Here is a 24683-nt window from a genome sequence, read left to right as displayed (position 1 = left end):
TATAAATCTGAACACGTGCATACAGGTTAATGGTGGATGCTACCAGAAATTATGATCAGAGATTGTGAAATAGAATTTCTGAAACTTTAAAGTATGGGTAGATGATATTTAAATACTTTCTTAACAAAATTTGTCTTTTTATTTTCAGGGACTTGAGTCATAACAGGATTACATTGATAGAGCCAGGAGCATTTGAGGGTCTATCTGAACTGAGAAGACTGTAAGTTACTCTCTTTTTCCTGCTTATAATTTCGTCATCTGCATAGATGTGGGAGCAGTGGGAATTGGGGTCAGTAGAAGGCACCTCCTCCCCAACATTTAGGGGCCGCATTTGCTTTACTTTGCACCCCTTTGCCAAAGATTTTTGACTGTAATAATAGATAAACACGGAAAAAAAGCTAATCTGAGGGAGAATATGCTGACAAGGTAAAGATACGCCTCATTGAAAGTTGGCGTTATTTTCGTAACATATTTAAATTTGTTGGACAATATGTCAGAAATGTACAAATACTCTGACTGACAAACACAGCCGATCGAAACTTGTATGATTTCATTCAGCACATTGTGTAAATTCATGTACCTGCTCATGATTTCCTAGTGCAGCCTGTGTGTGTCAACCATGTGGTTTTATTGAGTGAATTTTGTTAGTCGACATATGACCATATTTTCAGAAATTTTCTGACAGTCAGTTTTTGATAATGCGGAGGCTAAATTTCGAAGGGAGGGCCAAAGTTTTGGCCATGCTCGAATGTGGGCGAATGCAAAAATATGTTGCTAGATGTTTCAACATCTCTCAGTCTACAATACTTTGTCTCGTTTGATGTGTCAGAGACATGGGAACGCTTGTCGATAGGCCTCGTTCAGGTAGACCTATGACAGGACAATTACATATGTCAACGCCATTTGTGTGACAGATTTGTGATGGCTGAATCCACATCACATTTAGTGGTATGTAACCGTGGATGGCCTATAAGTCAACGTACAGAAAGAAATCAGCTTGGAGAACAGGAAATAATCTGTCACAGGCCCTGCCACGATCTAGTTCTTACGCTACGTCACAGTCAGCAATGTATAATTTGGGCCCGCAACCATCACAATCAGCGTTAGCAGAACATAGTGCTTAGTGATGAGTCACATTTCAAGATGGACGTATCCGTGTCTGCAGACAACATCATGAACGCTATGCTAACAATTGTGTTCTGCAGCACAATCTTTATGGTGGGGGCAGAGTTATGGTCAGGGCAGTCATCAACCATAGATTTAAGTCCCAACTCGTCGTGTGCCAAGGTAATCTTACAGCCAGGCATTACATCAAGCAGATATTACGTCCTGTGGTTGTCCCTTTATTCCGTAAACATCAAGGCTTGGTCTTTCAGTATGACAACACGCAACCTCGCGTTGTACTTGTCACCAGGAACTTTTTGCAGATGAGCAACATTGACATTTTGCCTTGGCCAGCATGCTCACAGAAGAGCAGTCCGATTGAATATGCCTAGGATCACCTTGGTTGGCATCAGTGTCAACTGCAACCTGCCAATGTTCAGGAACAGACCATCAGGAGTGTGCCAGAATCCCACATTATCTGCTACGTAACTGATGTGTGTCCATGGAGCGATGTCTTGCTGCTGTGGTTGCCAATAGAGATGGCCACATTCACTACTAATTGTGTCCGTGAAATTCCTCTGACCTGTCCATTGAAATATAAGATTTTAAGCATGATGCGACCATACAATGCTGTCTTATTATCGCTCATCAGATTTGCAAATGGAATTTTTCTTTTCTAATTTTGAATCACGGTTAACAAAATATTGTACAATGAATTTGAATGAGGTGTTTATTTTTCTTGTCAGCATAGATGTACTGGTAAAGATTTTATGCAAGGTCTGTTGTCAATAAAGGGAAGAGCATTGTTTTCTGGTTGCCAAATATTTTCAAGGAAAATACAGGTTTAGCTGGTTTGTGTGTGCCTTGCCCTCACCCACACACCTTGCCCTCACCCACACACACCTTGCCCTCACCCATACACCTTGCCCTCACCCACACACCTTGCCTTCACCTGCACACCTTGCCCTCACCCACACACCTTGCCTTCACCCACACACCTTGCCCTCACCCATACACAACTTTCAAACCACTCCTTCCTTGATGATATGTGGTCAGCTGTTTAATGCAGAAAACATTACAGCTCTCAGTGAGTGTTTTGATCCAATGTCAAATCTGGAATGTTTCTGTATCTGTATTCATTTGATCAGAAAACTGGCCAATATTATTTAGTTTTATCCAAATTTAACTATTTACATTTGAAACAGTATACTATTTTACTAAAACTGAAACTATTTATATATACTTCACCATATTATGATATATTATAATTCTATGTTTTCCAGTTTTTTACAAAATCGCCATCAAAATAAAAACATGAAAAAGATCACAAAAGTATAACTCTTAATTATATTTTGGCAAAGTTATGCCCCTTTTGGACTTGGAAAATGAAGGTTTAAACTTTCACATTGAAATATCTCCAAAACTAATGCAGATACTTGGCAGAAACTTTGCACAGGTGTTGGGTTCATTGTTGAACAAGATCACAGCATCAGATCCCATAACTTTTACATAAATTTTGACAATAAACCTTTCAATAGATAGAAAATCCATTTTACTGACAAGCCTTCAAATAGTCATGCATGCTGACACATGAAACAGTTTTTTTCTGGATCTACAGATTTTAGGCAATGGGTACATATGGGTTTATATCTAGTACAAGAATTTTGCATCATATGTGATGAGTTTGTGGTCAGTTACTGGAATATGATGTTAATAGACCGCCACCGTAGATTGTACAGTAAAGATGGCAGATGGTTTTTGTATATGACACAAAAGTAAAAAGTGAGCAAGTTTTATCCAGGTCCATATATCAAGTTAGTTTTCTTTTAAGTTTATGAATGACAAAATTTGCATTTCTCGAGTATTTGAAAATGACAATTTTAATATGGAGGGACCCTGCTGTGCCAATCTGTGTTATATTTCAGTAAATACAGGAGTTAAATTTCAATTAGGCTTCTTGGGGATCTATTTACATGAAAATTATAGTTTAATTTCAAAATTTCTAAAGGTCTCCAGTAAAGGAGAGTTTTAAACTACTAAAAAGAGACAGTAATTTTAAGACTGAATGGTATTGATGTTCATAATTTGACGACCTTGTGCTAGGTCAATTGTGCAACAAAGGAACTATTTAACGTAATTATATTAGGAATTTCTTTCATGATGAAAAAGCACTTCTCATTATTTAATAAATGATCACTTTTTGAATATTCTTCGCAGGGGATTACATTTTAGATAAAAAAAAAACTGCATTTATTTTACTGTTACTTTGTGACAAGAAAAAAAGCAGCTATTGGACCACTAAAGCTAAATCATTACCGGGCAGAAATACACAAGTACAGAATATACAGTCGAATTTGTTAACTCGAACTCTACGGGACCAGCAAAATTTGTTTGAGTAATCGGTTGTTAGAGCTACCAAACAAAATTCATTATACAGGGATTTTTCCGGCACCTGACGACGAGTTCAAGAGAAGGGTGGTGTACGAATTATCCGAGTTCGAGTAAATGAAGTTTGACTGTATAATGAAAAAAATTGAGCATCTGAACTTTGAGAACTTTTTCCTATTTCAATTTACCTTTTCAAAACAGGGTTTAACCCTACAATTTTTTCATGCAATTCATATTATGCATTCTTCTTAAAAGAACTCCAAGGGAGGTAATAGGAACCTTAAGTAATTTGTCAAAATGCTTTGAGTAGTAGTAGGACAGTTTTGAAAGGGTTTTTACCGTTGTAAATTTCAGCCATTTTGAGAACTGAAAAGTTTTAAAATTTTAATATGGGATTATTGTTTTGATGTTATTGAATTTTTAGAATATCTGATAATAGCGTAAAACCTACATTTCTCTGTAAAAAATATGTTTCAAAAAATTATTTTAGCTGTTTTCACAGGCCAGAATTTTACAATGGAAAAATACATTTTGACTGTGAAGTTGACATTATAAAGGATGTAAAAATTCAAAAAGCTCGAGCACTGCAGAGCATCTATAGCTCTAGTGCCACAGAGTATCTATAGCTCGAGTGCCACAGAGCATTTATTGCTTGAGCACCACAGAGCATCTATAGCTCGGGCACCATAGAGCATCTATAGCTCGTGCACCACAGAGCATCTATAGCTCGGGCACCACAGAGCATCTGTAGCTCAAGTACCACAGAGCATCTATAGCTCTAGCACCACAGAGCATCTATAGCTCGGGCACCGTAGAGCATCTATAGATCGGGCACCACAGAGCATCTATAGCTCGGGCACCACAAAGCATCTATAGCTCGAGCACCACAGAGCATCTATAGCTCGAGCACTACAGAGCATCTATAGCACCATAGAGCATCTATAGCTCTAGCACCCGAGCTCACTTAAGCAATACATGACTTGTGATCCTTTCTAAGCCCCTTATCACCTTGAGTGGTCAGTATTTCACTGTTAATTATATTTGGATTTGGGGTAATTAAACTGATATTCACAAAAAGCTCCTGTTGTGGATTTGGTGGTTATTAAATCAAAATATGGTATTTATACTTATTGACTTTAAATTGACCAGATGGATGTAAATATCACTTTATGTTTGTTTACAGGGATTTATCCAACAACAATCTTGGAAGCATAAATGGAAGTATTTTCTCAGGATTACCTAACCTACAAAAACTGTAAGTACTGAGTTACTCATTTTTATTATACATCATCTGTTGAGAAATAATATAAAACCAAAAATAAGTAGTGCCTACATCTGCTAAAATAAAAATTAATCGATATCTGTAAAGCAGTTTCTGCATGTCAAGTTTTGAAAATTCTGGTAAAACAGTAAATTTAGCTACAGTGTGTTGCCAAAAGTTTTCTCATGTCTCAAGGTTTTTATAATTTTCTTCCCAGACTAGTAGGTAGTAATAGTATTGAGAAAAAATATCACTGTATTTTATGGAAATATCTTTAAAAAAATGTCGCTTATCAGAAGAATGTCGCAAAATCATTTGCAGTGTACTGATAGAGCATGAATTACAAATTTTATATGATGTTAACGAAAAATTATATATAATTAGGTTTTATTTGTATTTTATCCTATTCTGTATAGTGTTAAAGGAGTTGTGTGTTTACTGATATGTTTATAATTGAAAAAAGTAGCTGTAGAGAAAAAAAGGATTGTTTACTTGGGAAATTAATATTTTTCTTAGTAAAAGATTTCCTTTTAAGATGAAATATTGTTTTTGTTGGTGGCCCAAGATTTTGATTAATAAAAGACACTGAAAATTGAACTCTTTAAAAGCCCTTCCCAACTTGATTAGAATATGTGTTCCCAAACATAATTGATTTATAAGTGCAGGTTATGTGTTATTTGAATCACAAATCAAATTTGTTCCTTCTGAAGTAGACATTAATTGAATATTTAGGGAAACCTGTGGCTTTAGATGTCATTCCTAATAGGTTTCAATTGTTCCTGTATGGAAGCTGATTCACTTGCCCCTGAATGATTCTTAATTTCATTTATTCCCAGAAAATTTGTCCTTTACTTGCTAATATTTTGGTCGCTAGCTGAATAAAGAATATGAAGGTTTTGTAAAGAGAAATTTTTTGCAGAAGATAAAAGCAGACTGAAAGAGTAGTAGAGAAGATTTTCTTGGAGCCATTTTCATCAGCAAGACTAAATTTGATTGTGATCATTCTGTTTGGATAAAGCATTTTAGTTTTTTTTGTGCAATAATAGACAAGCAAGCCATACAGATGGGCCCTGAACAAAAATTAGATTACATAAAATTTAATAAACGGGAGCCATTTGAAGAGAATAAACGTTTGGCACTGCAGAAACTGTGCAACAGTCACAATGTTATAATGTAGCGAAACAGAGAAATAAAAATTAAAGTGGCATTTAAACTGTGATTTCATAAATAGTATGACTGTCTCAGTTTGCAAGATTGTTGTTATTTAAGATATTTAGTGTTTTTTCTGCAATTTCTTTTTTAGTAAAACAACAAGTATGCACTGACATAAGCAAGCTTATATATCTGAATACTTTCTGATTGATTGTATACGACTGTCCCAACATTTATTATTATAAATGCTTGAATAGTATGTCTACTTTTCAAAATTCTGAACATTAATCTTACCTGTGGGATTGTAGAGAACACTCGCACTGGGATTCTAACATGTGACCTGCAGATATCAGGAGTCAACGCTTTGCCCGCATATGCCATCTGTGAACTTCAGCTTATAATGAAAACAATTTCTGAATAATGGGTTAATGTAGTTCTGCATGTTTAGATTTGATACTTCTTTGCTGCAATGTAGAATTTGAGTATTAATAAACCATGATTTTTTTCCCCCAAAAATATAGATATGCAAGAAAACATACGGTCAGTAAAAAAGAGGGTCATGTGTTTATACCTTTATCAGATTTTCAAAATGGAAATCTATGTTAAATTCACAATTTATTATCACATATTCACATACAGAGATTTCCACAAGGGATTTTTATTTTATTTCATTTTGTCTTTCTCTTGATTAATAAAATAAAATGTATAGCTAGGTTTGTGTGCTTATTGTTTTTAGACATTTGCCCATGATCAAAGAGATCCACTAGTATTAAGCTGAATTTATAACCTGATTTGGATTTTTAAATGACTGTCAGCAGTAACTGTTGTGACCATAATTATGCTTAATCTTAAGAAAAATAGAAACTTAACTGGTTTATCAATTAGTACAAATATTACCATTTATTTGTGGTTTGACTTATACTTCTGTATGCAAGATCTTTATTCTGTGGTTTATGGATAAATAAAGATATGCCATCACTTATGTTTTTCAAACATGCAGAACTACCTCAGTCTTTAAGGATCTTGTATGCCTGCCTGGAAAAGTTCAGGGTTTCCAAACCTGAGGGCCGGGAACGGAAAGTTCTTTTTTTAATCTGCACTGCCCCATAGGTTAGGATAACACCTGATGTAGACAGGCAGGCATGTTAGATATTTTTGTTGCCTGCTGTCAATATCCATGCAGCATTTTCAATGATTTTGTTAATTATTAATCCCTAAAGTGATGTCACAGTCGGCACATGTAGTTTGTCTTATTCTCTGTGGAAAAGAACAAAGATTTGGGTTTATCCTGTCTGTACAATCTGGTCTTTCCCCCATTAAGTAAGCAAGAACTTCTGAGTTCATAGAAAAAAGCTTTACAATAACTACATGATTATCTAATACATTTAGTAAATAATACTTGTAATTTTGTTGCAGAATGTTATCATTTAACAAGCTGAACACAATACCAGATGGAACATTCAGTGATCTTCCTGCTCTCAGAAGGCTGTAAGTATACTTTGCTACAGGTACATAGAAAACATTGGATTAACCTTTAGCCTGCTGGCGGCAGGTGATTCTGCCTTTGCGACCAGTGTAGATCATGATCAGCCTGCACATCTGTGCAGTCTGATCATGGTCTGCACTGTTCGCTATTCAGTTGTGAACACCCCTTTGAATAGTAAGTGCTATGGCCTAAATTGAATGATGGACCAGTCCATTTTAGAAATTTAGCAGAGTATGGGTTAAGGATTATAATCATTTGTCATCCAAGCTGACTGAAGTTGCAAATAGTGTCATTTGTTTTCTATGAGGGAGTTATCGATTATTTGCAGAGAACTGTGCCAGTTGCGATTACCTTTAAAAACACAGGAATTATGTCCTGAAATTAAAATTTCATCAAAATTTATAAACCAGAAGGAAATAAAAAAAAATGGTTATTAATATTGATGGCATTGAGTTGTGGAATGTATTTCAGGGATTTTCAGTCAGATTATCTCCGGTGTGATTGTCACCTGAAATGGATCGTGAAATGGACAAAGTACAAAAAGGTGAAGATCAAATCGAGCACTACATGTGCAGTTCCAAAGGAGCTGAAAGGGACAGCGTTGAAGAGGTTGAAGCAGAAAGATCTTCATTGTGGTAGGTTAACTTTGACACAAAGAAACTTGTGACTGTATTCTACATGACACAAGAGAGCTGTCATACTCACCCTTGCACCGGTGTCCTTGTCCAAATTCCTGGTTTAAGTTTTAATGCACTTTCACTCTATTTCTGTTATTACTTGACTTTGATTGGCTGCAGACTTAAAAATAGTTGTTCCATATCATCACCCATGTCATATTACACAAGGGCCATAGCTTTAGCACCAATATTTAATTTGTCATGGTCTAAAGTTGCATTTTCACTCTATAGCTGTTATAACTAAATGGATTCAATTTAAGGTAGTTATTCCACATTATATTACATAAGGTCCATAACTATTGCTCAAGTATTACAGGAATAATACCCCAGTATACCCCATTTCACTAAGACATCAGATTAAATTTTTGATGCTCTTTAATTCTGTCTCTGTTATTACCTAATGGATTAAATTCAAACTTGAAATAGCTGTCCCACATTACCACCTCCCGCATATAAAACAATCTTCTTACCAGTGATAATCCTAGCTTCATCAGATATGCCCTATTTCACTATCTAGCATCAAAAGTGCCCTGTCTCTTGTGACAGCTTTTGTTACTTTTGTAGATACAATATAACCTCTTGTTACTGTGAGAAGCAAGCACCTCTGTATATTTCTGCCCATTGGATGAAATTATTTTTGTTTTGTTGTAATTTCATACAAATTTTATGCATCTAATTTGTGTATTTAGGCAGTGAAATAGGGTTAGATCATATGAAATTCTAAGTAAAATAACCTCAACTGTCTCTGAAAAACAAACTCATTCATCCCAGTGGACTTGGCTCTATATGAGTCACACTATGAGAAAACCAACATAGTGCATTTGCGACCAGCATGGATCCAGACCAGCCTGTGCATCCGAGCAGTCTGGTCAGGATCCATGCTGTTCGCTTTCAAAGCCTATTGCAATTAGAGAAACTGTTAGTGAACAGCATTGATCCTGACCAGACTGCGCAGATGCGCAGGCTGGTTTGGATCCATGCTGGTCACAAATGCACTATGTTGGTTTTCTCATGGTGCGGCTCATATATATAATGAGAGGTTGCATTGAATATGAATGTTCTGTTGCAGTAAATTTTGATTAGTAATTATTAAAAGTCAAGCTTTAACACACATCCAAGACATTACTGTAAATATGAACTTTACATATTAATATAGTGTATGTAGAACATACATGGTATATACTGTATGCTCTTTCTGTTGCATTCCAAATACTTTTATCATTTTACTGGAAATGAATGTTGAGGGATGAATATGCTGTTCCTTTCAAATTCCAGTAAAGTCCGGCTGAATTATTGTCATTTCAGTCTTTCATTCTGTTTAAATTTAAATAACTGCTGTTCTAAATAAAGAGAACTGAAAACAGTGTTGGTACAATAAACTGAATTAGATGATATGATAATTTACAGATCGGCCGCTAGAACTGCCTCTGTTTGAGATTAAACCAGGAATGAGTCAGATTGTATTTGAGGGAGACAAGCTGCCGTTTGATTGCCAAGCATCTGTCGTCGACCCAAATACAAAAATGTTTTGGTTGCGCCGTGGAGCAGTTGTTGAAACCAATCGTTCACAGGGGATATTCATTCACACACGGAAGACTCCAGATAATACAGTGATGATGCACTCTCTAGTATTAGAAGATCTGAAGTCTCCGCAGAGTGGAAAGTGGCTCTGTCTGGTCTCAACACCACAGGTAAAAACATTGTAGAACTTTTGTTGTCACTCTTTCATTGTTGTCCAAATGGGTGTCACAAAAGTTTGCAAGTAAACAAGTCTCTCAAAAACTATCAGACCCAATTCTTCCAAACTCCATGCAAGTCTCTGGCATCAAGAGATGAACTCTAAGGTTTAGCTTACATATTGTCAAACTAATGCGCCTTTTCAACATAGAAGTTTTGTAAAAGAAGTCTTACATGTAAGCAGGCATCCCAGAAACTACCTAACCAAATGTGTCTTTTTTGTCATGATATGACCTTGCCGTACAAATTTCTTACTCGCGTTATTTCAGCGTAGACATTTTCGTGAAGCCTTTATGTGTAGACTAGTATTATTTAGAAGGGTCAAGAATCATATCTCTCTTTTACATTTTGTCAGAATTACGGCCCATTTTAACTTTGAAAGTTGGTATTTCTTGGTTATTAGCTCATCTGATTTTTTGAAAAAAAATGATGAGTTATTGTCATCACTTGAGCGGTTGTCGGCGTCGGCGTCGGCGTCTGCGTCGGCGTTGCCTGGTTAAGTTTTATGTTTAGGTCGGCTTTTCTCCTAAACTATCAAAGCTATTGCTTTGAAACTTGGAATACTTGTTCACCATCATAAGCTGACCCTGTATAGCAAGAAACATAACTCCATCTTGCTTTTTGCAAGATTTATGGCCCCTTATGTACTTAGAAAATATCAGATTTCTTGGTTAATGTTTTATGTTTAGGTCAACTTTTCTCCTAACTATCAAAGCTATTGCTTTGAAACTTGGAATACTTGTTCACCATCATAAGCAGACCTGTACATCAAGGAAACATAACTCCATCTTGCTTTTTGCAAGTTTATTGCCCCTTTTGGACTTAGAAAATCAGTTTTCTTGGTTTAAGTTTATGTTTAGGTCAGCTTTTATCCTAAACTATCAAAGCTATTGCTTTTAAAACTTGCAACACTTGTTCACCAATCAAAAAGTTGACCCTGTATAGCAAGACAACATAACTCTGTCCTGCTTTTTGCAAGATTATGGCCCTTTTTGGACTTAGAAAATTATCAGATTCTTGGTTAAGTTTTATGTTTAGGTCAAGTTTTTCTCTTAAACTATCAAAGCTATTGCTTTGAAACTTGCAACACTTGTTCACCATCATAAGTGACCCTGTACAGCAAGCAACATAACTCCATCCTGCTTTTTGCAATAATTATTGCCCCTTTTGGACTTAGAAAATCATTTTCTTGGTTGAGTATTATGTTTAAGTCAACTTTTCTCATAAACTATCAAAGCTATTGCTTTAAAACTTGCAACAGTTTTTCACCATCATAAGTGGACACTGTACATCAAGAAACATAACTCTATCCTGCTTTTTGCAAGAATGATGGCCCTTTTTAGACTTAGAAAATCATGGGTAGGACAATATTTCTATTACACAAAAAAAATCAGATGAGCGTCAGCACCCGCAAGGTGGTGCTCTTGTTTTTCATTTAGGGTTACTTTTCTTGATTACAATAGCTTTAAAACATTTTTGTCATCAATTGGTGAGTAAGGGTCAAAAACGATAGCTATTTTCCTGCATATTGCCTTACTTCAAGTACTTACAGACAAGCACTGGCTCCTGCTCTTGTTCATTTGTGCCTATGTTATTCCTGAAAATATTCCATCTAGTGTTCATCTAGTGAAAAATATTTTGATCTTACATGAAAACAAATATTTTCTATATATGGTATTTGTGCATCCCAGTCTAAACATGTCTTTAACCTTGAAATCATTCCAAGACCAGTTCTGGATATTCCAGATGATGAATATAATACATTTTGTTTATTGATTTTATACAGGATAAGTTTACAGTTTTAAAGAAATGAATATTTTGTGGCAGCTGTATTTGAATATTTATAAGATTTCTGTAAAAAACTGGAGAATCAAAGTCTGGAGTCACAAATTATTTGATTTTTTCTTGTAAATCTGAAATTCAGATGTTTTCACAAACCAATTTAGTTATAAATTTACTGTCTGGAGATAAGGCAAGTGTCTGTACAAGATGGATACCCATATCCTAAAGTTAAAGGACAGCAAGTTGCAGAAGAAATTGATACGACAGCTGAAACTCACATAGATGCTGTTCTAATTGAAGTTGACTTCCTGATGTTTAAGATAAGTCAGTCTATTGCATGAACCTATATTATGCCAAAACACAATATTTATTTGAACTGTTTTATCCACCAAATAAGCGGGTTTTTTATAAATTTCTGCTCAGTACTAAGATTTAGGACCATTTTTATATCTGTCTGTAGTTCATTGGTCTGTTGTCCACAATTTCTTTTAGAGCATGTTCTAAATTACCAAGCTATTCCCACCATTGGTGATCCTAGCATCAGCTTCAATTGCGGGAGGCCATGGGCTCACTCCCTGGCCACATCATACCAAAAACATGAAAAATGGTGCTATTGGCTTCCTTGTATGTTGCTCAGCATTAAGAGGATAGTTCTAGGACTGGTCAGCCTGATATCAGTATTATGTGACTGTTTGGCATGGCATGATATTCCAGTGAGGTAGCACTATCAAGCTGGGTATTGTGCTCATTGCACAAGTAGACAACGTTGTTTATATGACTGAAAAATTGTCGAAAAAGATGCTATACCCGAACACACACTGAATGGCATTACATAATTGTACATTATAAAACTCCTTTCAAAGTTAAATAACCTACACAATAATATTAAACTAAAAACTTATAGGCACAAAATAATTTTACACTTTTTGGAAGGAACACTAGAGCCTTTGAATCGGGGGACTATATTGGAGGCATGCATGTCCGTCTGTTGGTCCAGTCATCCATCCATCTATCATGTCTGCTCTGTATCTTCTTAACCACTGGAAGAATTTTCATTAAACTAGCACCTGGTCCAGTTGTATACCTCATCACTTTAAAAGTCTACAGCCCATGTCACTTGGTTCAGGGTCACATTTGAAGGTCAAAGGACATGTTTAAAAGGGTTTTCTGAGAGTATTTGCCTTTAGCAATAGCTAGAATTAAGTTTAAAGATGAAGCAAATAAAGTATTTATTTAGAAAAACATGACACTTATTTGTTACAAAAGAGCTTTTTTATGCCCCCAGCATCTGCTGATGTGGGAGGCATATAGTGATTGTTCTGTCCGTCCGTTCATTTGTCCGTCCGTCCGTCCATCCGTATGAGGTTAACCAAATGGGACCGTTTCGTCTAGCATCAATACCCCTAACTAGAATGACTTGATACTAATGCAGATGTAACCTGTGACCATTCCTCATCTTCAGACATCACCTGACCTCAGTTTGACCTTGACCTTGACCTCATTTTGGACTTAGGTTGCTTTATATGGGCCATCTCTTGGTTAACCAAATGGGACCGTTTCGTCTAGCATCAATACCCCTTACAAGAATGAATTGATACTAATACAGATGTAAACTGTGACCATTCCTCATCTTCAAACAGCACCTGACCTCAGTTTGACCTTGACCTAATCTATCGACAAGGATGCCACTGGGTGCATCAAGCGTTTATTGAAGGCAGCTCCTTGTTTATGCACATTGTGACTCCAACTTTGTCTACTTTTATTGTGGGTTATAATTAATGTCTTATATAAACATGTATTTTCATTACAGGGGAATGTAACAAAGACTGTCACAATTGTTGTCATAGATAGCAATGCTCCACAGTGTGAGAAAAATACAACCAAGACCAACAAAGGAGTGTACATGTGGGAGGCAACAGTTGCCGGGGTAACCAAAGAATTACCATGTAAGCTTGGTGATGGCAAGATCTCTCATTTGTGTGACAAGCAGGGTAGATGGACAAACCTCAATCATACAGCCTGTGATTTCACTAATGAGCTTACAAGGAAACTTCAGAGTCTGGCAGAGGTAAACACAGATATTTATCTTTTACTAAATTTTCCTAAAGAACTAGACATCTTGAAGATGTGATGTGAAATGCTGGTCTGAATAGTGTAGTATTAGTTTTATTAATGTTATTTAAATATATTTCAGCAAATGGATAATCAGCCTTGACTTACTAAGAAAGTTGTCTTAAAAAAAAAATTATTATTCCCTGAAGAAGGCATGTAGCTGAAACAGTGGAACTATAGTAAATTTTGAAATTGACAGCATTTTTGGTCTTTATCTACTTCATTATTAAGAAAGTTGTCTGAAATTTTACCCTCCTGTGTAATGTTGTTAAACTGGGAAATTGATCATACTTGAATTCATCAGAAATTAATATCCTTGATGAGGGCCAGTTCATTTTGCACATAAACAGATAGAGAATATTTATTTGTTTCAATGTAAGATTGAAATATCGTTCACATGTGAACACCAGACACAATATTTTCACAAGTGGAATAGCTACGAGTGAAAATGTATGATATGGTATTCATGAGTGAAAGATAGTTTGATCTTACATGGAAAACAAACAAATTTTCTTTTTATTTCAAGTTTTGACTAAATTTACTCATTTTGTAGTTTCTTACCAGTGAAAAATATCAAATACCATATATTTCACTCTTAATATTTCAATAATTAATTGAAAAACATGAAATAAATTGTCTTCTCATCTAAATTTATAATAATTGTGAGAACAACAGTTTTACCTCTTGTAAAATGTATCTCTTTGGAACAGATATCATACTGTCATTCTGCTAAGCAAATACCTCTTCAGTTTTCAGAGCCAACATCCCACTTACAGTCAAAGTGGTAAACATCTCACTATCAGTCTGTGTATCAAACTTCACTGAGGGGCAAATACTTCACTGTCAATTTCCGGTACAATCACTTCACCGTCAGTTGATGGGGCAAACTTTTCACTGTAAATTTCTGGGGCAATCACTTCACTGTCAGTTGGCGGGGCAAACACCTCACTGTCATTTGTTGGGGGCAAACACCTCACTGTTAATCTGTGGGGCAAACACCTCACTGTCAATTGGTGGGGCAAAAGCCTCACTGTCAGTTGGTGGGGCAAACACCTCACTGTCAATTGGTGGGGCAAACACCTCACTGTCAATTGGCGGGGCAAACACCTCATTGTCAGTTGGCAGGGCAAACACCTCACTGTCAATTAGTGGGGCAAACACCTCACTGTCAATTGGCGGCACAAAAACATCAGTGTCAGTTGTGCTGCAAACAATACCAATTGGCTGGGCAAACACCTCTATGTCAATCTGCAGGGCAAACACCTCTTTCAGTTGGCAGAGCGGACACCTCTTTCTCTGTGGAGCAGTTGCTTTATCTCAGTCTCTGAACCAAACACCTCTCTGTCATGGCAGATATTTCCTTTCTAACTAGACCAGCTTTTATCTTTCCATCACAATGACCTCTTTACTTTAGACATATATGAGTCTTCCTGGTGTGTTGCTGAACACAAGTTGCACTGTATTGAGTTCACTTAATAATAACTTTCTTTCAGAAGAACACAAATTCTTCCAAGATTCTTAATGATGCCAAAAACCTGGAGAAGTTGGTCTCTGCTCCATTTAGAAATAATGAGGACCCATTGTCAACCATAAACCCGGAATATGTTGACCTTGCCTCAATGGCAATATACAGACTTAGCCAGCGAGCATCACTAGGGGAGGAGGTAAGTACACATGTGGGGACACCTTCAGTCTGTGGGATGATATAGAGAAACTGATTGTAGTTAACATACACTTAGTCATTGTCTGAAATTGTTATAGTGATTGATTTATCCAGATTATAGAGTGCCTTTGTATATGCATTTGCACATTTTATGTTTTTCAAAGTATTGCATTTTATTTTAAAACCAGTGCTTGAAATAAAGGTACAGTTTCTCATCATTGTGAATGGGCCAACTATTGGCTGATACAGTGATTCTTATCTACAAATTTCTCATTTATAAGAAGATATGGTTACCTTCCTAATTACAGTTTGTTTAATGGATCTGTCTAATACACTCTAAATTACTGATTTAAATAGTCCTCAAATAAATGGTACATGACATATACAGTTTTACGTATTTAAGTGCTTGTATTTTTGTTTGCAGATTGTGAGATCTGTGTTATTTAGTGCCAGTAAAATAATGAATATCAGTACAAGTATTCTGAATGAGGCACAGAGACAGAGGAAATCTTTGTCCAGGTACGGCTTTCATATGGGTACTTACTGTAAAAGAATGGTACTATTGGTACTTATTGAAAAGAATGGTACTAGCTTTACTTGTTATATAGGTTGATTAAAAAATGATACTAGATATATGTATTGTACTATGAAAAAACATTCAAATACACTTCACTGTATCAAGTTTTACTGTTCTTGTGTTTATGCATTTTGATTAATGTATTTATGTAAGAACTTAACATTCATAAATAAAGGTACAGAAACGACAGATTTATCAAAAGCTTTATTAATTTACATTTTGACACAAAATGTAAAGTGAAATTATAGAATTGGCAGCAAATTGAGAGAAAACTTTACTGATGTAAAACACTATATGACTGTATAAACATGGATTTTATCTTGACTTCAAAAGTATCCATACCAGTTTTTTTTTCAGGAGGCTTACTTACTACAAGATCATTTAATTCCATTGGCATAAAATTTTCTGCCCAAAATAATTTATTAATAGGACATAAATTCTTGGAATTTGAATTTAAAAGATTAGGTGAAAGGAATTTTTTTTTATTTATTTATTTATTTTTTTTTTTTGTGGGATTTTAGTTCAAAGATTGACCTAATGATGAAATTCATGAAGGATATCAGTGATTTTACAGTAAGCTTCAAGCTGTTTATGCAGTGGCATTGATAGATTGTTTCAGTTTTAAACCAATAATAAGACAGTATCTATAAATGTACACAATTATTAATGAATGAGAGTACGCAGTGAAAATTGAACTTCAGAGAATTTCAGTAATATTCAAGCTTTAGTACTTTTATAGATATAATATGCAAATATATTATGTCATTAGATTTTCAAATCCGGAAAGTCCTCTTTAGATATATCTAACTTGGCAAAATATATAAACTAACTGTTTATGCAGAGTTGCAGTTAAAAATAAAAGATATCTGGTAACAGCCATTTCTTTTAAAAAAAACTTACATGTTTTTAAAAGCATTACATGTTCATACTGTGTTTACTGATATGTTTGTACTGTTTGAAAGTTAAGACACTATTTTGTTTACTGATACAAACATGTTCATTTTATGATGATATAGATACTGTGTAGTAATTATTCATACATTCAGATATCAAATTTGGGCTTGATATACATATAATATAAGGAAAGTATAACTTTAAAGCATTAGTGTCACTGTACATAAAAAAAACTTAACTTTATAGGATCTCGAAGGCAGTTGAGAGTATTCCAGGCCAGTTCAGGAATCAGGCAAAGTTCAGCCAGTCAGCAGAGTTCATCGTCATGGAGGCACGATCATTTGCTCCGAGTCAGTTTACCGGGATACAGTGTAGTAGACTGGACCTCACTTTTGACCAGACTGCTCATAGACTGATACAGAGTCCATCTGGTTTCGTTTTTGTTTGTAGTGAAGCAGTCAATGATACATCAAATTATGCATATTTAAATTTGGTAAGTTTAGTTTTAGAGTGGTTTGGTCAATGCTTAAACTGCATGTGGCTGAAATAATAAGTGTGTTGTTTAAAGCTTTGCAAACTTTGTATTTGAATAGTATTACACGAAATTATTCAGCAGTTTTCCATTTCAAGTTGATGCTGATTTATTATTTGCAGTGTACATTTAGTGTAGTGAAGGGTAGACTGGTGTACATGTATATAGGACGGTTCAGGGTAGACTGGTGTACATTTAGTGTAGTGAAGGGTAGACTGGTGTACATGTATATAGGATGGTTCAGGGTAGACTGGTGTACATTTAGTGTAGTGAAGGGTAGACTGGTGTTCATATAGGATGGTTCAGAGTAGACAGGTGTACATTTAATGTAGTAAAGGGTAGACTGGTGTACATACAGGATGGTTCAGGGTAGACTGGTGTATATATAGTATGGTTCAGGGTAGACTGGTGTACATATAGGATGGTTCAGGGTAGACTGGTGTATATATAGTATGGTTCAGGGTAGACTGGTGTACATATAGGATGGTTCAGGGTAGACTGGTGTATATATAGTATGGTTCAGGGTTGACTGGTGTGCATATGGGATGGTTCAGGGTAGACTGGTGTATATATATTATGGTTCAGGGTAGACTAGTGTATATATAGGATGGTTCAGGGTATACTGGTATATATATAGTAAGGTTCAGGGTAGACTGGTGTACATATAGTATGGTTCAGGGTAGACTGGTGTATATCAATCTGACTAAAGTACATCTCCTATTACGCTACGCATAGGATCTGAGAACGACCTATTGATAGCCTCGTTCTGACGACCCTTTTGCTAGCCAATCAGAGCTTAACTTACAACATTTTGCAAATCTCATTTAGCCTTGATTTTTGATATTTACAATTCTTATGTCATAATATGTCAGATAGCCAGTTAGCTCATTCATAGGCCACTTGCTCTATAAGCGAAGGGTCCCGGGTTCGAGCCCTGGAATGACTGCACATTTTTCTTACTCTTTGAGATTCGAACAAGTCGTCTGATTGGTTCAAATAAAAATAGATTTGCGAAAATAAAAATAGCAATACTGGAAATCCAAAATATACAGAAGACGTATGTGAATGGGTCGTTCTCAGATCTTTTAGAAGATCAATTACTTTAGTCAGATTTGGTGTATATATAATATGGTTCAGGTTAGATTGGTGTGTATATATAGTATGGTTCAGGTTAGATTGGTGTGTATATATAGTATGGTTCAGGGTAGACTGATGTACATATAGTATGGTTCAGGGTAGACTGATGTGTATATAGTATGGTTCAGGTTAGATTGGTGTGTATATATAGTATGGTTCAGGTTAGATTGGTGTGTATATATAGTATGGTTCAGGGTAGACTGATGTACATATAGTATGGTTCAGGGTAGACTGGTGTATATATAGTATGGTTCAGGGTAGACTGGTGTACATATAGTATGGTTCAGGGTGGACTGGTGTATATATAGTATGGTTCAGGGTAGACTGATGTATATATAGTATGGTTCAGGGTAGACTGGTGTATATATAGTATGGTTCAGGTTAGATGGGTGTGTATATATAGTATGGTTCAGGGTAGACTGATGTACATATAGTATGGTTCAGGGTAGACTGGTGTATATATAGTATGGTTCAGGGTAGACTGGTGTTCATTTAGTATGGTTCAGGGTGGATGGTGTTTTATATAGTATGGTTCAGGGTAGACTGATGTACATATAGTATGGTTCAGGGTAGACTGGTGTATATATAGTATGGTTCAGGGTAGACTGGTGTAATATAGTATGGTCAGGTTTGACTGGTGTATATATAGTATGGTTTTAGGGTAGATGATGTATATTAGTATGGTTCAGGTTAGATTGGTGTGTGTATATATAGTTTTGGTTCAGGGTAGATGATGTTTCATATAGTATGGTTCAGGGTAGACTGGTGTATATATAGTATGGTTCAGGGTAGACTGGTGTACATATAGTATGGTTCAGGGTGGACTGGTGTATATATAGTATGGTTCAGGGTAGACTGATGTATATATAGTATGGTTCAGGGTAGACTGGTGTATATATAGTATGGTTCAGGGTAGACTGGTGTATACATAGTATGGTTCAGGGTAGACTGGTGTATACATAGTATGGTTCAGGGTAGACTGATGTATACATAGTATGGTTCAGGGTAGACTGATGTATATAAAGTATGGTTCAGGGTAGACATGCGTATATAAAGTCTGGTTCACGGTAGACTGGTGTATATATAGTATGGTTCATGGTAGACTGGTGTATATATAGTATGGTTCAGGGTAGACTGATGTATATATAGTATGGTTCACGGTAGACTGGTGTATATATAGTCTGGTTCACGGTAGACTGATGTATATATAGTATGGTTCACGGTAGACTGGTTCAGGGTAGAACTGGTGTATATATAGTCTGGTTCAGGGTAGACTGATGTATATATAGTATGGTTCACGGTAGACTGGTGTATATATAGTCTGGTTCACGGTAGACTGATGTATATATAGTATGGTTCACGGTAGACTGGTTCAGGATAGACTTTTGTATATAAAGTCTGGTTCAGGGTGGACTGGTGTATATATACCCGCCCGCTTAGCTCAGTAGGTAGAGCGTTGGTCTACGGATCGCGGGGTCATGAGTTCGATCCTCTGGCGGGGCATATGTTCTGCGTGACTATTTGATAAACGTGTCTGAAATCATTAGTCCTCCACCTCTGATTCATGTGGGGAAGTTGGCAGTTACTTGCGGAAAACAGGTTTGTACTGGTACAGAATCCAGGAACACTGGCTAGGTTAACTGCCCGCCGTTACATGACTGAAATACTGTTGAAAAACGGTGTTAAACCCAAAACAAACAAATGGACTGGTGTATATATAGTATGGTTCACGGTAGACTTGTGTATATAAAGTATGGTTCAGGGTACACTGGTGCATATATAGGATGGTTTAGGGTACACTTATGTACATATAGGATGGTTCAGGGTAGACTGCAAAAGTTTAATTCAGTTTGAATTTTTTAAAAAAAAACAATCATATTATTGGTTATATAACTGATGACAGAAATCGTGTCATATGTGATTGTTATGATCTTATGCCAACCAGTTTGAGTTAGATAGATATTTGTTAAAGGATGATGAAGCAGATATTCAGCAGATGTTTTTTTCTGATCTTAACCATTGATTCAGTAGCTGTATGAAAGCTGTTAAGTTAAATGACCTTCTCGTTTTGCTATATTACAGCATTTCACTTTTCCTCAGAAATCAGAAAGGTTCAATTGAAAAATTGGTATTTTAGTGGAAAAATTTAGGAGAAATAATAACTAAGAAAGTTCTGCGTTATAGGTTACGTTCTGTCTTAAAATATTAGCGAATGTACAACAGTTGAGTTTTATAGGATTAGACAATATTAGAGAAACCTTTCTCCTCATGTTTACATTTCATTTAACATTGATGCAAGTAGCCATTAAATGTGTGCGATTTTAATCATTTATCGGTGCTTGCATGCACAATTTCATATAACTGCCACAAATTCAATGCTTTGTTAGGAATGCATTCAGGGGGAAAGGGACTGATAAAATACAATCTGCAACCCAGCTTTCTGTCATTTTATTGACAGATGAGAAATTTCAGCTAAATTTACTTTTGAAAAATATGAGACAACAGTCCTGCATCATCAGAAAGAAATATTGCTTTTGAAATTAAAGAAAAATCATCTTTGTTTTTTTTTATCACAATTGTCATCATTATTATGCATTTATAATCATCACTGTCATCATACTTGATTATAAATCGTGATAATTATGTCTCCCCCAGGAGACATATTGTTTTTGCCCTGTCCGTCCGTCCGTCCGTACGTCACACTTCATTTCCGAGCAATAACTGGAGAACCATTTGACCTAGAATCTTCAAACTTAATAGGGTTGTAGGGCTGCTGGAGTAGACGACCCCTATTGTCTTTGGGGTCACTCCATCAAAGGTCAAGGTCACAGGGGCCTGAACATTGAAAACCATTTCCGATCAATAACTAGAGAACCAATTGACCCAGAATGTTGAAACTTCATAGAATGATTGGTCATGAAGAGTAGATGACCCCTATTGATTTTGGGGTCACTCCGTCAAAGGTCAAGGTCACAGGGGCCTGAACATTGAAAACCATTTCCGATCAATAACTAGAGAACCACTTGACCCAGAATGTTGAAACTTCATAGGATGATTGGTCATGAAGAGTAGATGACCCCTATTGATTTTGGGGTCACTCCGTCAAAGGTCAAGGTCACAGGGGCCTGAACATTAAAAAACCATTTCCAATCAATAACTAGAGAACCACCTGACCCAGAATGTTATAACTTGATAGGATGATTGGTCATAAAGAGTAGATGACCCTTATTGATTATGGGATCACTCCGTCAAAGGTCAAGGTCACAGGGGCCTGAACATTGAAAACCATTTCTGATCAATAACTAGAGAACCACTTGACCCAGAATGTTGAAACTTCATAAGATGATTGGTCATAAAGAGTAGATGACCCCTAACGATTTTGGGGTCACTCTGTGAATGGTCAAGGTTACAGGGGCCCGAACATTGAAAACCATTTCCGGTCAGTAACTTGAGAACCACTTGACCCAGAATGATGAAACTTCGTAGGATGATTGGTCATACAGAGTAGATGAACCCTAACGACTTTAGGGTCACTCCGTCAAAGGTCAAGGCCACAGGGGCCTGAACATGAAAAACCATTTCCAATCAATAACTTGAGAACCTCTCGACCCAGAATGTTGAAACTTCATAGGATGATTGTTCATGCAGAGTAAATGACCCTTATTGTTTTTGGGGTCACTCCGTTAAAGGTCATGGCCACAGGGGCCGGAACATTGATAACCAGTTCCCATCAATAACTTGAGAACCGCTTGACCCAGAATGTTGAAACTTCATAAGATGATTGAACATGCAGAGTAGATGACCCCTATTGATTTTGGGGTCAGTCTATTAAAGGTCAAGGTCACAGTGGCCTGTTCATGTAAAATCATTTTTTGGAAATAACTTGAGAACCACTTGACCTACAATGTTGAAACTTAATAGGATGATTGGACATGCAGAGTAGATGACCCCTATTTATTTTGAGGTCACTTAATCAAAGGTCAAGGTCACAGGAGCCTGAACAGTGACTTGAGAACCACTAGGCCACGAGTGTTGAAATTTATTGGGATGACTGGACATGCCAAGTAGATGATCCCTATTGCAGCCAACCATCAGTGTCTCTTTGACTTTTGCTCCTGACCCCTATTGACTTCTTTCCTATAGGACTGTGCATTGGGGGAGACATGCGCTTTTTTACAAAAGCATTTTCTAGTTATAATTGTGACTATCAAAATTATTATCATCATTATCGTCACTGGCTGAAATTCCTAATGTTTGTCTAGTTGTGGTGTTTGTAAGGAATGTAGACTTTGAAGTTGGATATACATTAAGTTTTTGATGTTTTCTTGTCTGCCTCATTATCATGTTTATCATCATCATCATCATCATCGTCATCTTTATCATCATCATCATAATCATCATTAGACGCAGATTTTAAGACATTGTTTGGAATTATTTAGGGTGTCAAACATTTTAATATCATATTTAATGAAATAAAAAGGGAAAATTGCAAGCACTTTCAAGTTATGTAACTGATCCTAAATTTGCAATTTTACTAAAGCCTTTTACAGTTGAAGAACAAACCATCTCAGTTCTTGGATAGTTGATGTCTTTTTAGCCCCTCATATCACCTGTAAAGAAGTTATCTTTATTACTGGACTTGATCAGTGGGAGATAACATTCAAAGGAACAAATTTATCCAAATTCATTCTTTGAAAAAATAAGCCTCGGGGCAAAAATAGATTTTATATTTTTGATGCTGAGATTTTTAGCTTAGATATTTGCAGGTTAGGACTTACTCAGTAGAAAAACACAAAGATTTTATCTTTTATAATGATGGAAAATAATTAAAAATATGAAAGGTTGGATTACTTCTGATCTCTTGAAAATTGATATATAAAATGCCTTAGGTTTATAGGCCAGGAACATCATTACAACAGTATAATGTTATGAAAAGCTTTCCATAAAAAAATAATCTGCTTTTAACTGATTTGGAAATATTAGTGGAATCAAATTTCAAGAATTATAGTAGTTTTCTCTATATTGATTTTGAGAAGGTTGTCAGAAGCTCAGATATATAAATGTATGTTTGAAATGAATGTTTGATGAAAAAAAGGATAATTTTTTATTAAGTTATTTCTGCTATTAATGGAAGGAGAAATTTGAATATAACGATGGAAGTAATGAAGTTGGAGTATGGATATCATTGCTGAATCTAAGCCAGAAGTGCACTTTTGTCTTGTGTTTTATATATGGTATTAGCTAAAAATAAATGCATTAGAATAAGTATATATAAATAATTGATGTTTGTTAATGGATTACTGTGTGGATGCATGTAAGATATGGGTGGTTTTCAAAATAATGAAGCTTTTTCTTTTCTCTCACCTTACTTTAATTCAGTTTAGTTTTAGAATGTATTTTGGGGCAAATTATATCCAAATCAATGTAGTCAATAAATGTGTGCAATTTCAGCTTAATGGCTCAAACAGTTTTAAAGTTATATCAAATTATATAGCTAATTTTGTCCCTGTGCACCCAAAAAAGTGTGACATTTTACATGAAGTATAGTTTTCAACTGTGGATTACTTTTTAAAACCATGCTTTATTGTTACAGCTTTGGCTTTTTTGTGTAACTTAAACTCTGCACATGTAAATAAAATACTTCTTTTCATTACCTACATCTTATTTTTACCAATATTTCACATCTTGTGATGGAACCCCCTTCACAAAAAATAGTGAAAAAAATACTAAATTTAAATGTTGAACACTACAATTTCATATCCCTATTACTTTTCTAAAGTCTTAATGTTTTTCTAAGATCTTTATCCTTTCAGCTGTGAAGACACAGTATGATTTTTTTCTTTAATAAATCAACTTTCTCAGAAACTTGATGGATGTCTGTACACCTAAAAATGTCCCCTGTGCACCTTTTCAGTTGTTAAGTGTCAGATATCTTTTATTCTTTAAATAAAATGGGATTTTACTTTATTTTCCTTGAAAGGGAGTTACAACAGATACAAAAGCAGCGTTCAACTTCACATATTACTGACTGTTAAACATTCACAGAGCCAAAAGTGATGTCCCCTGTGCACCCCTTTTTTGACATACATCAATTATCATAGCATTACTGTAATATGTGGTGGCAGTTCTATATTCTTAGCAGTATGAATGCAAAATGCAGGCATTACTTGATAATTTAGCA

At 35.7% G+C, this 24683-nt stretch overlaps 1 protein-coding gene across 3 annotated transcripts in view; it reads left to right on the top strand.

The window, feature by feature from the left end:
* Nucleotides 1–24683, top strand: part of LOC123546572 (adhesion G protein-coupled receptor A3-like) — a 100011-nt gene that overhangs the window by 49752 nt on the left and 25576 nt on the right. For 2 of the 3 annotated variants that reach the window (XM_045332981.2, XM_045332979.2), the window contains exons 3-11: nucleotides 149–220; nucleotides 4676–4747; nucleotides 7322–7393; nucleotides 7863–8026; nucleotides 9476–9759; nucleotides 13398–13655; nucleotides 15193–15363; nucleotides 15787–15881; nucleotides 17080–17326. In XM_045332981.2, coding sequence (XP_045188916.2) covers nucleotides 7323–7393; nucleotides 7863–8026; nucleotides 9476–9759; nucleotides 13398–13655; nucleotides 15193–15363; nucleotides 15787–15881; nucleotides 17080–17326 — 1290 coding nt within the window. In that variant the 5' untranslated portion in view covers nucleotides 149–220; nucleotides 4676–4747; nucleotide 7322. The remainder of the gene's footprint in view (nucleotides 1–148; nucleotides 221–4675; nucleotides 4748–7321; nucleotides 7394–7862; nucleotides 8027–9475; nucleotides 9760–13397; nucleotides 13656–15192; nucleotides 15364–15786; nucleotides 15882–17079; nucleotides 17327–24683) is intronic. The other variant, XM_045332980.2, reaches the window with a different exon arrangement.

This window comes from Mercenaria mercenaria, chromosome 9 (assembly GCF_021730395.1).
Source record: "Mercenaria mercenaria strain notata chromosome 9, MADL_Memer_1, whole genome shotgun sequence".
Lineage (NCBI taxonomy): Eukaryota > Metazoa > Mollusca > Bivalvia > Venerida > Veneridae > Mercenaria > Mercenaria mercenaria.
This window is presented reverse-complemented; position numbering and strand designations above follow the sequence as displayed.